This window comes from Ascidia mentula, chromosome 9, assembly GCF_947561715.1.
Source record: "Ascidia mentula chromosome 9, kaAscMent1.1, whole genome shotgun sequence".
NCBI lineage: Eukaryota > Metazoa > Chordata > Ascidiacea > Phlebobranchia > Ascidiidae > Ascidia > Ascidia mentula.
In genome coordinates this window covers 10,621,930-10,640,057 of record NC_138574.1, presented here as the reverse complement: position 1 = coordinate 10,640,057, position 18,128 = coordinate 10,621,930, and the positions used below count along the sequence as shown (strand labels likewise).

The window sequence follows — 18,128 nt, the reverse complement described above, 5'->3', positions numbered from 1 at the left end:
AATGTATGAGGAACAAAAACAGGAATAGTCGTAGAGAAAGCACATGTGTATAGCCCTGGTGATATTAAAGATAAGAGTATGTTTTAAATAAAACTGCGTTTTCGCACGAGGTCATTTTGTATTGTTATTTTAAATATAAAGTTTCCATCTGTGTTACGACAACAAGTGGCGTTCGAAAGTTGATTTTAAAAAGAAAATATTAAATAATGTATAAAAGGAAACCAGTTGATGTATTTATTCAAGATCTCACCCTTTGCCACACCTCGACAAAACGCCCTCCGAAATTGTTTAAAATAGTAAAGCACCAGCGATGCGCAATCACCTTTCCCTGTATCAGGAGCTGGAATCTGGCCGGAAATTTTATTGCCACAAATGTTAAACTAAACGTTGTATAAGTTCAAATGCGTACATCGTGGGGCGCGGCAGGTTGCCCAACTACGCACTCTTATGCTTTTCTCTTGGCTGAAATCTTTTCTTGAAAGAACAAATAGGTGTTGTTTATAGATCTGAAAGACGCAAAATTCCGTGTCGATTGGATACAAAATAGCCACGATGGGGCACGGTAAAGCCTTGAGGTTTTTTGGTTATAAAGGCGCGGTGTTTGAACGTGAGGCTCGGACCGTGTCAGGGACGCAGTCAATACAAGGGTATTAGATCTAATTCGCCGTCGTCGTCACGACTCCCGCCTTAGTTTCTTGCTCGATGGACATGTGGAGATACGGTGGCTTACAAGTGGATGGTACAAATGACTTGAGGGCGTTGTAAGACATATTGGCGTTCTTTAAATGCTGCACGAAAGGTTATGTAGTTTTTTTTTTCTTCTTCAGCTGTTTATATATATATTAGGGCAACAAGGTGTTCGCAAGTTTATTTTATGCCTGCAGAAAAACTTATCAGGTGGCTATAAGGACCATAGTGTCTAGGACCTTCAACAGGCGTCTCGCAAAGGGTTGCAATTAAGGCGTGGATTACCTGCAAGTAAGCGACGAGGAGCAGCGTCTCAGAGCGCCAAACGAAGTTGCGCAATTCAAGGATCGATTAACGAGGCGCGAGGTGACGAAATCAGAGACACAGAGGCTGCCCCGCGGTTGTTTATAGGAAAGTCTCGGCGCGGAAGCAAAAACAACTTCCATATGTTTGCCAGCAGAAGCGCGATGTCAACAGTTGCGAATCAACCAGGGAACCAAGGAGAAGCCACCGCCGCTTCGATGGACATTTACCATAGGATTATGAGACTGAGACGCGCGACTGGCGACGTCGACCGCGCTCAGCAAATTTGCCACCGGCGCAGTGTGCAATCAACATCCACCTCGTCGAAGCGCGAGAGTTACCCGGCAACCTATTGCCGAACGCGAAAAACGATTGAAGTTAGATCAACTGAAAGCGGCGTTGACGCGGTGATTTCGTTTGGCGCTGACAAATACGGCAATATCCCCGCACGGGACGCCACCTCCAACTCAACAACGCACAGTAGCGCTTCAACCTCCTCTGCAACGCCGAATCTACTCGACTTTCCGACGAGTTGTCTCCGGGAAGATTCGAATACCTCCAATAAAAAACTAGTGAGCAAAAAATCAACCCGATTTTTGCCGACTGCCAGTGGGATGACATCAGACGACTGCACGTCATCACTGACTATATCGAGGGTTAGAAAGCATCGGAACATTCACAAGACCAGCAGCAGCAGTTGTCGTCAGCCTTTATTTGCTGTTTTGTTGATGATTTGCCTAACCGGGACGTCAGCCATGTGGTGGTAAGTGATGTTTACTATACTTTTCCGAAAATTGCGCAATATGTTCAGATGAACAATACTGTTGAAGTTGTATAGTTTCCTATTAAAGTTAAACCTGTGAGAGCTACTCCCGGTTTGTGGCTGATAATATTGAACCATTGAGGTTGCGGAGTCCGATCTTAGCTTCTTTTACATTTTGACTCCGCAAACGCGTCCGAATCTTTCAAAGCCACGGCACATAACTTGATACATTTCAAGTTTCAGAAATGCGCGTTCGAAATTGCGTCGCGGTTCGTCATGCGATGCCAATAATCGACTGTAGGCAAATCAAAAATTCCAATATTTGCGCGAAATAGGTCCGGGTAGTTTGCGTATTCAGCGCCTCTCATCGCATGCCAAGGCATATAAAGAAGTTAGATCGACCTGATGCCTGTAAGTTCAACCTAACACCAAAACAAACTGAAACGCTTGTCAACAATAGATGCAGGTGCAGAGCTAGTTTGGTTTTGCACCACCTCATACAGCTTCTACACAACCGCAATGCATGGCACAGGCGGAAGCTGAGCCTTTAACATCAATAATCAAACATCGCCTTATGCGGATTAGAGGTTATTGTAAGTTAGCTGTGGATTTAGCGCATTAGAAGCACTACAAAGGCGCCATCAAGTAACATTCTTGGACCCGAAAAAGGGTAATTATGAGACAGGAATAACCTTATTACGCAGCCATTTTTTTAATTAAGTGCATCCGGAATTTTCTGGAATAAACAATTCATGGCTGGATAAAACGTTAAAAAAAGCAACACCAATATTCTAATCAATGGGTTTGTTTTTGAATTTTAAACTTCTACAACTTCAAACGTGCGGATAAGTTACTTTAGAAACTGCAAAGAGGACTTGTGGGTATAATTTCGCATCAATCGACATTACACCTGGCTGTCGACACGTTATTGCATACCGATATCGCCTGCGCACTGCAAGGACTTAATTTTGCCACAGAAAGAAAGTCCGCTTGCGGACCACCGTGAAAAATCGAACTCGTAAACAGCGAAGCCATCTCCGCCGTCACATCTCGGCCGAACCGTTACCTTCACATAAACGACCCAAGTTTACCAATGCATAAACCTAAGGTGCTGAGAGACAGTGCAGTGATCAGCACCTGTCCATACGGCTGTGAATCACAGTCGGCCGAAAAACGAATGTGATCGATCAACTTCAACGCGACCATACCGGAAATTCGTGAACCTGTCGCCTGCCGTGTCTCGGCAAGGGTTCCGTGCGGTTAAAAAAATTCACTGCACCTGTTGGCGAACAGCGACTGACCTGAGATGCCCAGTGCGTCCCATCTCTCACACTCTTGGCCCGGGACTGTTTTGGCGTTCTCGCATCACCTATAAACAATGAACTCCTCGCTCATCCGTTGAAACCGTGCTGTCTGCGAAATCAGGAAGGCCTAAAATATATTTCCAGGGTTTCCAGGCCGTGCTTATTGCTAAGATACCTATCTATACGTGCTCACTTTATATCAAGATTGTTATTTATATATGGCGCAGTGTGCGTTTGTCGACGCACATGTCATTGTACAGCGCCCCCAAAAGGTCATCATCTAAAGGTAAAAAAGATACCCTCCAGAATAGATAAAAGTGACTAAAATATTCAATTTTATTCAACTGCAGCATAAAATGCGTGCGTATTATTTGGCCCAGTCCAATGGTATCCTTGTATATTTGTCACAGTCAACTGAGTTCGTGTGAACATTATTGTTTTGGATTTTGTAAAAAAAATTCACGCACCTTGCCTAAGTGGGTATAAATATTGTGATCAACTCTCACAATTTTTTGTTGTGTTTGAGATATGACAGAATCTTACCATATAAACGTTGCCCCAGCTTCTCACTCACAGCATGCTGACCCGCACATTACATTCAGCAATGCAAAATTCGAGCGCATTTTTCGCGGATTAATGCGCACCGATGCACTTCCGATGACGATCCTGCGCCAAACAACGCCACAGAGCGATTTGCTTGCTAGCTAAATATGATCGTGGGACTTATCCGCGCATTGGCAAGTAGCGATAAACAAACTAAAGTCGGCAATTTCTCATGCGTTTGGCGAGGCTTGGTCCATTAAAACTAGAAAGAGATTACGCACTGAGCCGCTTGGCGCGTGTCGCTTGGCTTCGCGACATTGGCCGTCTGGGAGATGCCCCAGTGACATTTCAAGATTGACGCAGTGATAATGTCAAGAGACCGGTACTTGGTCATAAAATATTAAAGGCCTAGAAGTTTCTGCAACCTAATGTACGTCACAGGGACGAATCTAATTGTGAGTCATTTGCCCCGCAGGATAATAGAAATACAAAAAATATCTATCAGATTTGTGGTGCAGACGGTAAAGTCCGCTTGGTTTTATTTTACTTATTTTCTGTTGCCGCAATCCTTGGTAATTTGGACAAATTGACGTACTTACCCCACAAAGCTGTTTTAATGTCCAAGTCACACCCCTTTAGGCTGTTTGTCGCATATATACCTACATATCTCCAGAAAACTAACAAACAACCTTCTATTGTGCAAAAACAGTAGATTTTGTTTTGCCTCTCAGCTGCTACATAAAAGGCGGGAAACATACCAAAATATCCTGAGCGCTGGAAGGTAATGTGTTTAAATCATGTAAATGAAAATGTAACTGAAAAATATTAATAATCTGTTCTCACCAATGGAAAATTTGTACGTTTAATGACACTAACTATGTGTAAATATGTACCACTTATATCCGCACCAAAATTTTTTCAATTCAACAAAATTTAATTAATGGACTGCCGATACAGGAGAAAAACTTTAAACTGGTTTTGTGTCTTGAAGCAATATTTGTGAATGAATCTCGTTTGCCAACCGCCTTGGTAATATGGGAAGCTGGTGTTGGCAATAAATAATTAAATACGCTCTCGTCTTTGAAGGCCTGCGAGTGCCCGCAGAAATAAACACCTCAGGGGTTGTGTTAAACCTGGCTTCACCATGCGGTTCATTAGCCTACATTCTGAGTGTCCCTGTTCTAAATTGTTTTTTTGTTACATCCAAACTACGTGTGCAAAATAGGTTGTTAGAAGTATTAATTTGTGGACTATTAGAGTAGAATCTTAATAACTGCAAAAACGTCCATTTCCATGAAACTATAAACGATCTGATGTCATACATTTTTATATGTGATGCATTTCTTCCTTCTTCCTGTGACGAATTTGCATTCCTTTTCCAATCCTTAGACTTAGTGGATCATAATTCGATTGTAGCAGCCAGTAAATAACAAAGTCGGCTTTGCAAGAAATACCCATTGAAGTCGACATGGTGACATCCATCAGTCTGTCACCATGCAATAAACACGCGGCAAAGTAGTGGATTTAAACCGATAACTCAAACTGGTGTGAGATGTTGAACAAGTCATTGTAATCCATCTTTTACCTACAGCTGTCCAGTACGGCACAAATAGATGCTTTGTGATATGAAATATTGAATGCTGACGAGCTGCCATCGTTTGGCATGACTCGTATATCCACACCTGACTTTGAGACGTTGTTACGGTTTTACGGTTTCCACCAAGACAGTTATGCCTGTTTTTGGATGTCCGTAATCCTTAACTGATGAAAAGGAATTTTGTATCAAGTTGCCGTCGGTTACGCAATGAATTCAATAAAGGGATTTTCGAAACCTTTTTTGAAGAAGGGTCCATTTTGTCACCTATTTTGGGCAGGATTTAAAAAAATCCGGATTTCTGAATCAGCGGCATTTCGAAATCGATTGTGCAATAATGTTCCTTTTTACGCAATACCCTTGGAATATTGCGCAACTGTTGGGAACACCTGATTCACAAAATGATTTTTCAAAATTGATTTATGTGTTAAAATGTTGTCATTTATTTGACGCATATAGCACACTCAATGCTTGTTGTTATACGATTATAATTGCATTCATACAAATATCGCATATCAAGCTTAGTATTTGTTATGTACAGGTCTCCTTCCAGTCGTTCAAAATTAGTAGACACCAGTCGACTTTGCCAATGGGCCCGGAAAACCGGTGGAGAAGCGGATAAAATGTGTAGGAACGACAGACAAACTGTTAACGAGGTACAACTTCAATGATCCCTGTACACTTGTTTAATGTTTTTCATTTTGGTGTCTCTGTAGTCCTATTTGTACGATATCGACATTTGGTGTGTTTTGTCTCATCTTTTTTGTCCTAAAAGGTTGTGCATTATGTACAAACAGTTAATAACGGGTCGATCTGCACTTATAATACAAGAACGTCGACATTTTTTAATATTACAATATATTAATTGTTAGATTGGCGACGGAATCGACCTTGGCCTGAAGAATTGTGCTATTGATTTGCGTTACAACCGATGGAATTGTTCGCAAGCTAAAAAAGTGTATTTCGGGAATGTAATGCGCAAAGGTAAGATTATATCATAGTTTTTGTTCTGTTCCCGTTTGGCATTTGTTTCTATTGAAATTAGTGTGACGACAAATCACAATTGTCACAAATTACAGAAAACTACACATTCATACGTGTTCTTTATGTTATGGTAAATTTAAGATCATTTGAAGGTGTTCCTAATTGCTTTCTTTATTAGTCCACAAACATTTGCTCACGAAATACCAGTGTAAAAAGCCATCAACAGTGTATGAGAAAACCTTATTTTTTTAATAATAGGACCGTTTACCTTGACGAAAAACATTATAATACTCTAAGAAACGTTTTTGACTGACACTTAATATTTGGAAGCCGTTTGACCTCAAGTGCCCGCTTGTAACTATGCGCAAGTGGAGATATGTAATTAGCAACAATGAAAATCATTTGCTGCTGTGCGTCGAGTTGTCCAAACCGTGTGTCGCCCTGTGACAACAGGCATCACTTCAACGATGACTGATGTGGGATTAGCGTAGATTTGACCAATCGCCAGCGCCCACTTACCCGCCAAATCTTCGAGTATCTCATCGTGTTCTTTTGTAAATCCATGTTAATGGCAGAAGGATGCGTATAAACCTTATTACGTGGGACATTGCATGGTTTAGCATCTTTTCATTGCAATGTATATTCTCATGACAATTAGAAAAAAGGTCTTAGATATGAAAAATCTTTTCCCACCTTTAAATATTTAACTCGTATTGCGCAAATTGTCCAGCTTTATTGTGCAGACAGAATGTACAAGTTACCTAAATAACACTTTTTCCACTTTTTCCCGACGGATAAATTAAAAAAAGTGATCGCATTTAGCAATCTTCGAAAAATCCAAATATACTTCACGTGTCGCAGAAGTAATGCGCGATATCGTAAAGGTTGCCCTGAAAAATCTCCCCTTTGATAACTGACTGTTTATTTACCGCACGTGCGAACACGTTAAAAGGATTCGACATTTACAACTATGGGTCTTGAGGATCTGCCAGACAGATCGAGCTTCTTGCGATAACTTGCCAGGGCGTGGACGAACCAAATTCGGCGTGAAGTTGTGGCCCTGGCATTTCGGGCCCGCTTCTTTCTGCTCTCCCGCTGCGGCCTCAATTGTTTAGGTCCAGTTCGTTGTGCCAGGCAGTGTCTTGTCTCGATCCGAGTTAAAAAAAGCACACGCCGCAAAATGCGATAGGACTAAATGCATGCATACCCGCTCGACTATTTGTTGAGGTGGTTTTGTTAATTTGGCGTGCACAGAGCTGTGTATCCCCACTAATTACCGTCGATCGTTGCCCGCCAAAAGAGGAAACCGTTTTCTGACGCCGCAACATCAAAGAAATTTCACTCTCCCGCTAGTTGGCGCCACTCCCTTCGCTCGTTCTGCCGCGCCGATGTGTGATGCGATAAGCTCGGAATGTTGTATCGCGGTGCCACGATATTTATCGTACCAACGCGCGGATTGCCGGTCGAGTCCATATTCGCGTTTCATGAGTTTATCGAAACTGGCGTGGATTGCCCTCACATACGTCACGAGTGTGCAATGAAAACGCGCGCGGGTCACTGGGACACGATACTGTTCGTTGGGTTCAATTGTAAGAAACAAACTTTCTGTATCGGTAATTTATTGGAATCAAAGATTTATTCGAGTCACAATAATTTTACAGTAAATGCGGTAAAACTTAAGCATCTGTTATTGCTCTGCATAAGGAGCAAAAACTCGTCGAAAATATATTGAAAACATGTTTTTCCATCATACAAAATAGTTGTACCTACAAACGAGTGCAAACATAAGTCCTTACATCAGCAAGTTTTGTTGAAACATTCAGGAAATGTATTGTTTTTAAGCCACTGTTCCAAAACCTCGACGCACATAGATCTTATTTTCAGTTGTTCGGCCGCGTACTCTACCTGGTTGAGAGTAATCTCGTGTTTGTTTACAATAATTTGTTCGTCTTGTGGCGGAATTAAAATGCTTCGACTCTCTCTGTTCACCAGCTATCGAGGCAAAGTGCGCTAATCCTCCGATAGCTTCCAGCTCAAACCTCAAAAAGGGTTACATATAGCCTCAAAGCTGGAAATTTTGTTTCTTCAGAACGCAGCTATGCAGGCAGTCGGTGTATTTAATAAAACTTATTCGGTGCAAAAACGTTTTGTAGTCAAAGTGTACTTTTGACCAATCGTGTTGCTATGGCCGGGATCTCACGGCTGAAATTCAAATACGTCATAAATAACAACATTCTTGAACCGCCGGATTGATGCAAGTCAAAACCGCGACGCCATCTGTGGCAAAATATCCGTCCGTCTTGGAAGCCACACAATAGACTCGAATTTAATAGCTGACAATCACCTGTCGTCGCACGGACGTTGTAAGCACCTTAGCAGAAAGTAATCCAAGTCGCCAACCGCGTCTCAGACTCTTCTATAAAGCCAGTCGTGACTTCTACGATCAAAGAACTGACGATTAGCCTTTTAACCCGCCAAATGGCCAGCAACAAAATCGTACCTTGCGCTAGGCAGACAGTCGGAAGCGGGTTTAGGTGTGTCGAGGCGTAGGCTCCTGCTGGCGAACCTAAGGTTGTTTTACAAACAGAGGATTCTTCTTTAGTGATATTGCAAGAAGATTGACGTTCGGTTCAGTTGCTTCCAGCCTTTCTAAATCCGTGTTGTACCTTTACATATTATAAGAAATGTTAAATCGTTTCCAAATTATTATCATGTTCGTTTTACACATCACTTGGCTTTTATCAGTACTATGTATCTGTTTGTACTTAATCTTTGTTCCTTCTACTTGCAGACCTTCGCGAAACTGCCTACGTTCAAGCGTTAACAGCAGCATCAGTTACTTATCAACTAACATTGGCCTGTACCAAAGGTCGTGTGGATTGCGGCTGTACGGAGGCCGCCAGGCAACAAACAAGAAACATCCTAATCAAGGTTAGGAAGCAAATTATTATATTTTGCAATAATTTGCTTCAAGCAAAAATGTGTTCACTCTCAAACATCACATAACTCTACATACAGTTTCATTCCAATAATCTGACTTTAATGTGGCAACCCGTATTTAAAAGCATGGAAGCGAAAAGATACCGAATATTGGTTCCAAATCTGTCACTAAGTAAAAATCCTTCATTTCCGAACTAATAAACGAATAATTATAAATATTCCTCTTGCACACTAGGAGGCACAAAAGAGGCACACGACTCTGACTGAAGAGAAGTTGGATGAGCTGGTGGATCAGTTTGAGTGGGGAGGATGCGGAGACAACGTGGATTTTGGGAGCAGGAAAGCGATCCAGTTTATGAATATCAACCAGAGGAAGAAGGAAGCGGCAAAGGGAAATATTACAGAGGCTTTATACGTCCACAACTTCGAAGCGGGCTTGAAGGTGAATAACCACATGTTGACGTGTCTTGCTATTCATGGTTTGACGTCACAAACTCGTTGATAGTGAAATGCAACTATCTTAACGAACCCAAGTCACAAAGTTTCCATTTCGGCACAACGTGCTACGGGGGTAATTATCGTACGTTTTGCCGTATCTCGTGTCCTTATTGAGGTATACTTGTGGAACGCCAAAGAAGTTTGTTTGTCTGTGTAAGTCAAGTCGTCTAAACAAAACTAAATAGAAAACAGAAAGCGACTCTTTCTTAGAAATACATCAAATGCCACTAATCGCCAAGTCAGCTTTTGCCAACACCAATATCTATTGGATGCTGAACTATCACGAAAATCGCATTGCGTAAAATCCGACTGTAAACAAAGTTAAAACGATTAATTGAACTTCAACGCCCCCGAGAACATACGCCTGGACGTTCTACACAATGTTTATGTATCACGGTTCTTTATCCCGTTAGGGACCGACACACGCGGCTTTGTACTTCCGACGAAACCCAACACATATATGCAAAGCTCGTTATGTGTGAGCCTAGCCCTTTTTTCCTGTTAAGCGTCGGGATTATGACCGACTCCGGTCGAACCTTGATCGTCTCTTTAGACGCCGCTATGTTTGCATTGGGCTGCATTATCTTAACCAATCTTCAAGAGTCGTTTGCACTAAACGCGGACTCCAAAACACGGTCTTTGGGAGGCGAAATTCCGACACGAGCTTTGGAAATTGCGAATCCCGCATTGGGGCCGCCTTGAAAGCTCCTGCGCGAGGTCCCTGGGCTCTGTTACGAGAGCCAGTGTCGCGATTCCAATCAGTTAATACTGCGGGCGCTAATTATAGCCCGGTGGTCTTTCGTCCACGTGTTTTCTGAGGTCGGAGCCAGCACGAGCAAAGGCATAGTTGCCGTAAACACTTCGCGCGCATGCCCCGTACCATCAGTCGATCGCTTATCGGGCTCTTCTCCGCAACCTCAGGTCTACACTCTTCTGTAGGTTTGCAATTTAACTTGTCAAAACTGGTATATTTGTTTTTCCGACGTACAATTAACTCAGTTTCCATGAAATACCCAGCAGAGCTACTTTAGGTGGTCGGGATTTTATTAACTTCGGACCTGCGCCAAGAGGGCATCTAAATGTTCATAACCTCAACGATAACATCGTCAAAATGGACAATTGTCGGTGTCCGCCAAATAAAAAAGGGAAGCCAGCAAAACGAAAATCGCCCATTATCTAATTCGCATAACAACGAAAATCATATTTTGAGGTTTGAAGTGTGGATATATAACCAAAATATCCCCTTTTGTCAGTAAAGCCCAGCATGCAACAGTTTTTGTCAAACAAGTCAATCGTAAACGATATAACATTATCCTTACTCACTTTCACTCAAGTAATTGCATGGGTTATTTTATTGCGTGTAAAATAATTCAGTCTGTGTAGGTTATCATAGATTTTTAGTTTTCCTTGGAACAATACTAAATCGGGACAAACGTACCGGGGCTTAAACACACTTTGCATGAAGTTGTTTTTCAAAAAAATCGCCTTGAAACGATATATTTTAAAATCGGTGGTTTGATTATTCACGAATTTATGATTCATTGATATTAATACGCCTCCATTTCTTCAAACACTCATGTTGTTAAAGACTAATAACGTATTGTGACTAACGTAGGGCTTTGTGATGTCCGTTGTGGCGTATTCGCCGCCTCAATGGCATTCTGTAGGCGGAACAATCCGGATAAAGAATATGACCCTGCTACAGGCATAATAAAAATTTCATCTTACGGCACAAATAAGCGTAGATTTTATTAACCGACGTTTTGTCTGCTTTACAACCACTCTTCACCAGGGCATCACCTTTTTATTTGTGCCTGACGGTTAGTTTCTTAGAAATGATCTGAATAAGTTGACAGGGAACGCGAAATGTAAAACAAGACAGTTTTTTGTCATAAATTACATGTGTATGCACAATTTTCCCCAAAAAATCTGTTGCAGATAACACAATTCGACAGAAAACGACAAATTGGCCTTTTTATACAAAATGTGGGCTAAACATAGCACACTGGTTTAGCAGTGTTTAAAAAGACTGATTTTTACTTTCTGAAACACACGAACTTTCGCGAGATCGTCTGGCTTCATCATGTGTTAATAAATGTCGCAACGTCACAGTTTAGTGTCACAAGTCTAATACGGCTTATCATATAATTTGACGATAGCACATGTAATAGCCAAACAACATACAAAATGAATTTCTTCTTGTAAAGCCCCCCACTTGTATGCAAAGGGTGCACACCAAGCGGTAATTGCCGGCACCGCATGCAACTACATTTTTAACGCATTGTTATCTGATTATAAACAGAGTTTCGCGAGGAATTTGCTCGCCTGCTAATGGCGACCGCGCGCTCAACCGACTAATGGCAATCCCAAATTTGTCGAAAAATGCGGTTACCTTAAAGGCCGGGAGACGGACAGGTGCCAAACGTAGGTGGGCCTTCCTCAAAAATCTTATTTCTCTTGGCAGCCAAAAACTGTCTATTTCTGGCTGCTCGAAAAAGGTTTTGAATGTAAAGTTAAGATTGCGTCGATCCCCCTGCAAATAATTGCGCAAGTTCAGCAACAGATCTTTTCAGAACCGAAGCGAATTTGTTCGCAATATTACCTTTACACTCAAAACTGAATACGAATCAAATTCAAGAACCGCAACATCCGTGTAGATCTTATGTAATACGCGAGTTCAATTACATTCAAACCATTATAGACTTTTGGCCAAATATTAATCAGAAGAATTCTTATTTCAGAGGAATTTTTTTTAAAGATTCAAAGGTAATTTATTTCCTCCTAATATCGCAGAAAACTTTTGCAATCACACAGCATAAATCACCCGTGCAAGCAGTGTGCGCACAGCGTCGGCCTATTTAAAACGGAAGAAAACCGCATAGATGTGTTGTGAGATAGTACCTCATGCCGCGGTTATGTCGGGGTGCACAGCTGTTCCGGTGTAGGTAATAAGGCGGTCGACATAGGTTTTTAACCGCTCGCCAGAGCACATAATAAGTTCAGCTATAAGCAACTGGGAAAGTATTTCTCTGAGGAATTTTTGTAAGTTTTTTTGTCGGAATTAAGAATGACAATTTATTGGCAATAAAAAAGAACAAGGAACAACGAAACGCGAATAAAATGTAAATACCAAACAGTGCGTTCGAAACGCATTAGGTTTACTTTCTTGAATATAAAAATGTAAACTAATGAAGAGAGGTATTCCTATATTGTGGCCAGCATGTTACCGAAAGAACCTATTTCCCATTTGTGAAATGCAACTTAACTCAAACTCTACATATTTTTATTGTTTTCAGACCATCACAAACAACATGCGCAACAACTGCCAGTGCCACGGTTTGTCTGGAAGTTGTACGGTTTGGACCTGCTGGCCGATCATGCCGCGTTTCGTCGAAGTGCGCCAACGTCTCAGGTTTAAGTACGACCACGCGGTTCGAGTACAGGCGGGTGCTGACGGCGTGTCCCTAATGCGCTCTAGGATTCGAACGCGTGGTAGATCTCGTTTTCCGCGCCATTCTGCGGCCACAAACCACCTCCAAAGCGGTTTTGAGCTTGCGCGCCACCGTACGAAAACTAGAATCCATGGAGGCAACCGCGTGAGAGCGATAGAGCGCAAAAGGCGGACTGCGCGGAGGGTGACACCCGAAGACCTGGTTTACTTGCAGTCTTCGCCATCTTACTGCGCTCCGAACAAATCCAAGGGCAGTTTGGGGACCTTTGGACGCCGTTGCGATCCGAACACAGCCGGACAAGGCAGCTGTTCTTATTTGTGCTGCGGGCGGGGCTACAGGACGCAAGTATACACTTTTACTGAGAAGTGCAACTGTCGCTTTGTCTACTGCTGCGAGCTAAAATGTGACGAATGCGTGAGGCGAGAAAATCGACACTACTGTCTGTAGGAGGTCAAATGTTAATTGCATGAGCGCAAATTACTGGGAAACCCAAAAGTGTTCGGACAGACGAGGTTTGCCCGAGCTTTGGCCATTTCGACAAGAGGATCAGTGTAGCAAAACTACAAGTGGATTCCTGGGACACGCTGTGTCTACTCTAAAACCGGTTTCGGTCGTGGTTTTCTGCCAAGATGGAAAGTATTGCATCGTGTCAGCATTCAAATACTGATCTTGTGGATAGCCAAGACATTCTAGTGTGCCCAAGTACGACAACTGCGAAACACTCATAATTACAACACCATGCGGCGCTACATTCTTGCCACGAAACAGAGGAAGATTAAAGATACACTTTCAGAGCTAAATAACTGATGGCTGCTGGCGGCTCAAACGCAACCTCTCACGTGACCGTGTGACCGTGACCTTGCAAGGTTTATATTGGCATCAACAATTCTTCGTCTTTTTTTTGCTTATCGCACAATAATGTTCCGAATGTGACTGTAACATTTTGTACACCACCCGACAACGTACTCATATACACTCCGCACGTACTACATGGTTTGACCCCAAGTCAGTTACGAATTGCAATAGATTTAATCGAACTCCTTTCCTGACTTTTACTTATAGTCGATTTTTAGTTCTTCATGTTTATGTGTACAGATGCCGTTATAAAGTACAGAAAATGAACATCTTCTCAAGGCATAATTTGTTTGTTGCAAACTTACATAGCAGAAAGTCATGATATCAAAAGTCTTAACGGGGACTATAGTGACACAATTTAAACGAACCCACAGACTGCTAAATGTCTGTGAGCGACCTGGTTAAGGTACGAGTTGTAACGATGTCCCTTTTTAACAGAACATTTCATTCCTGACCAACCTGGACCAATGGTTGTTTACAGTTACCGTTCGTTTCCTATCTTATATTACACTTTGACGTACTTAGCTAGAGCTAACCGTTGTGCACATATTTACTTCAGTGTTTACGCCTGTTTATTTATTGCCTTCTGCTCACGTTCGTTCGTACTACCCCCATTTCGCGCCTCTTCGTTGTTTGAGATTTGATTCGTATCGCTTCTCGCTGTCCCATCGCGTCATTCAACAATTCGAAACTCGTTCTTCGAAATAAATGATTCTTCTTGCTGCGCTTCATGGCGTATAGATCCAAATGTATAAAAAATAGCCAAAGGGGTACAAGCATTAGAACGCTTTGGGTTTTTGCATACCACCCTGTTTTCTATGAATTAAATGCTACGGCTTTGGAGGTTTCATGGCACTCATACAGCCGATAAATATATTTAAAGACATTGCAATATAATATGCTGTATTTTGGATGAACTACACTCGATACAAAAAGGAGCATTTTACTGCGTAATAGTAAATATAGAAGACACAATATATTGTGCATATTAGTACAAAGGAATGGTCACTACCACACAAACACGTGTAAAAGTAACAACGTAAAAGTCTACGCAAATTTACGAAGTAACAAGCGAAACAAAATGTACACACGACACACAATACATAAAGTGCTGAAAGTTTTTCATATAGTATGCTCGATATCAACTGTATTGTTTCTTCACGCTTTTCTATGTCACAAAATATCCCGATGAAAGGTATTTGAGACCGTTGCCAGGACTGTCACGTGACCATGTCCACGTCTGAATGGGCACGTTGACCAACGTGCCGGAACGGTTCTCCAGCGTCACGTAGCACCTAAGAATGACAGACTAGTCAAAAATGTATACCTAAAAGCAACACTTTTAAGGTTTATTGATTAACAGCATGTATTCATTTGCAAAATGCGCGAATCTCGTGATCTTAGGAAATCCACCCATGTAAACTTACTTCGAGCCGGGCCTGGTCAAGTGACACAAAGTTATGAGAGCAAATTCCAGTTCCGGACTGCTTCCCACCATTACGCCACCTAGCGGTTTCACGTAGCCGTCCCAGTTGAAGTTGGCTCCGTAAATTTCCGGCTTAAAAAAACATTTGTTGAACTTTTTATACCAATACTTAAAGGTTGAGAAGGGTATGTCTACAAAGATTGTGTAAACATTAAAAAATCGTGTCGCATACGATTTTTAACACAAAATATACTAAGTCCCTTTATTACAACATATAAAATACATAGTCCACTTACTTCGCTTCGCCTAACAAATCCGTAGTAATCCAGCTTGCCCTGCTTCTCGAGCAAGTAAAGTTGAACCCAATTGTGAAAACCAGAGACTTTCCGTTTTTTAATTTCGCCAACGAACACGTGTTCGAATCTAAAACAAAGGAATATGATTTGAGCAAAAATGTGATTGAAGCAAGATACAGAAGCTGTAGGGCCGATATGAAATATGTACCAAAACAAATTGGCTTATTTAGGTTTACCGATCTGTCATTAATTAAGTTTTACCCCGACGAGTCGGTGGCCCCGTGCATTCTGCTGTACATCTGGAACCATATCTTGTACAGTTGGTCTTTGAATGTGTTCAAGTCGCCGCATCCGGCAAGACCTAAGTAAACAACAATGACAAATTTATTTAATTAGAAAGATACAAGAACATTTCTACTGAAAATAGGTAAATACTGAGTAACCACGTATCTCGTTGGAAACTATTTAGTTTAAAAGTATTGCCACAATACAAAAAAAACTAATATGCATATAATTGAAATAAGTATATATTTTCAGCCTTCTTATTTATCTAGCCCGACATTTACTAAAAGATAAAATTATCTTGTGAATCATTAAACAGAAACCAAAGGGCGGACGTGTTTACCTTTGCTGTCAAGGAATCGGTAAAGACGTTGCCCTACTCTGGTGGACAGAAAGAGGTCCAAAAAGCGGTTCACTTCCGCGAATTCCTCATCCGTGAAGGATTCATGTTGACCTTGGTGACGGTCGTAGTTGTCCAGAAGGGAAATGAGGGATTGGAATGTTGGACGTTGTAACACGTCTTCGTTGACATAGGCGAAGAACCTGAAAAAAATCGCGTTGATATTCTTTATTCGAGCCAACGCGATCGACACATGCATCATTTGAAAACATACGGTTTGAAAGTGAATCATATGATTTTGTGATACCAGTACTCACGGTTCATGTGACAAATCCACATTTGCTCCGTCCTCTGTGACCGACTGTGGTTTCACAACAATATCTTCAGGCCCAGCCCGGTTGTCGTCGAGCCTCCAGAGCTCCAAAGAAACTTCACTGATGTCTTCGTTAGTCACAGATATTTTGGCTATTGAAGATAAAAGATGGAACTGTTTCAATAACCAAGTCATACTGCATTCACAGCCGATAAAAAATAGGTAATTTCATGTTGCTGCCAGGCATATTGTAATTAATTTAATTACTGCATTTAAGTTGTATGTAAGCTAAAAATAGGTAATTTTGCCTAGACTAATTTTAATGTATTTCATGTTCGATTACTTTTTTCAATTCATCAATTCATTTGCACAATTCATTTCATCGCCACGAACAAAGTTCATTTTAATGGTTAAAGGAAACGCAACAGCAATTCCTGTTTATGATTGGCAGCCCCTATACAACACTTACCGCATACTCCGTCTTCAATATCAGGTTTGTCGTGATGGGACCCACACAGACGCACGTAGTCTGGGCAGCAGTTGTGGCGAGAAGAACAGTCAGCAGTACACTGGCACGGATGGCTGGGGTCGTATGGTTCTCCACAACGGTTTTCGCAAGTCGGTCTAAAACAAGCATTGCAAATAAATTAAATTTAACCACGGAATTTGCTGATTGCCTAAATCACAAGGAGCAGTTGTGTTTATTTTTGTTCAACACAAAAACTGCTGTAAAAAATGTACACAGCGCAAAACGGTTTAATGAAACCGAAATATAGATCTTGTTTTCTCACCGTGGTTGTAAACACATATCGACATAATCGCTGCAACAATCACCAAATCGGAGACAGGGTCGATTGCATTGACACGATTTGCTGCTGTCAGGTCGTTGGTTACACCTCCCAGCACAAGAATCTTCAGTCCCTTCAAATTCGGTGCAATGATGAATTACCAACAATAAACAGTTTTTCAGTTGGAGGAACACACATATGAAGCGTGATCACTAAGAGCTGCTGATGCGTCAGTAATGACTCAAAGGAGGAAATGAGCGTACGTGACCATAAACATTACCCTCAGGCAAAGTGAATTGACACAACGCACTTGCTTAAAGTAATTAAAGAATACATACATCACAAAATATAAGAAACATAGCAGGTGTTAAAACTTGCACTCAAATTCGGGTGATGATTAGTGATACTAAGTTGTAAGGAATAAAAACTTACCTTCGGCAAACACACTTGCTACAAGCAAGCCAGATATTAACCACAACAACAATTTCATGTTTAGTAATCCTATGTTAATGACCTTTTGCCTCTTGCTGTAAGAAACATTCACTTTTAGATTTAGGCATACGTTCTATGTGGATTAATTGTCAAAAGCTAAAAATTTGAATGCTCGGCCTGAGTAAACGCTGCGAGTTTGACACAATCACACTAGCTGTGTTAGCACGAGTACCACTTTAAAGAATGACCCTCTTCGTAAGTACCCACTAAAATAAGTAATCATACCATAAGCGTGTGATCTATTTCGAAAAGATGTAAAAAATCACGT

At 41.5% G+C, this 18,128-nt stretch overlaps 2 protein-coding genes across 2 annotated transcripts; one reads left to right on the top strand and one right to left on the bottom strand.

Moving 5' to 3' along the window:
- The first annotated feature begins 834 nt into the window (after positions 1-834).
- On the top strand, positions 835-14,586 carry LOC145913557 (protein Wnt-6-like). The gene is made up of 6 exons (XM_083001271.1): positions 835-1,753; positions 5,736-5,850; positions 6,067-6,178; positions 8,970-9,109; positions 9,354-9,560; positions 12,913-14,586. Exons 1-6 carry the CDS (start codon positions 1,134-1,136, stop codon positions 13,513-13,515), a joined length of 1,797 nt encoding a protein of 598 aa, XP_082857397.1. The 5' UTR covers positions 835-1,133; the 3' UTR covers positions 13,516-14,586.
- A 264-nt stretch (positions 14,587-14,850) lies between these two features.
- On the bottom strand, positions 14,851-17,903 carry LOC145913562 (uridylate-specific endoribonuclease-like). Its single transcript, XM_083001278.1, has 9 exons — positions 17,801-17,903; positions 17,372-17,501; positions 17,050-17,204; positions 16,585-16,732; positions 16,271-16,470; positions 15,907-16,006; positions 15,646-15,772; positions 15,351-15,481; positions 14,851-15,218 (listed from the first exon to the last, which is right to left on the bottom strand). Exons 1-9 carry the CDS (start codon positions 17,856-17,858, stop codon positions 15,092-15,094), a joined length of 1,176 nt encoding a protein of 391 aa, XP_082857404.1. The 5' UTR covers positions 17,859-17,903; the 3' UTR covers positions 14,851-15,091.
- Between the last annotated feature and the right edge of the window lie 225 nt (positions 17,904-18,128).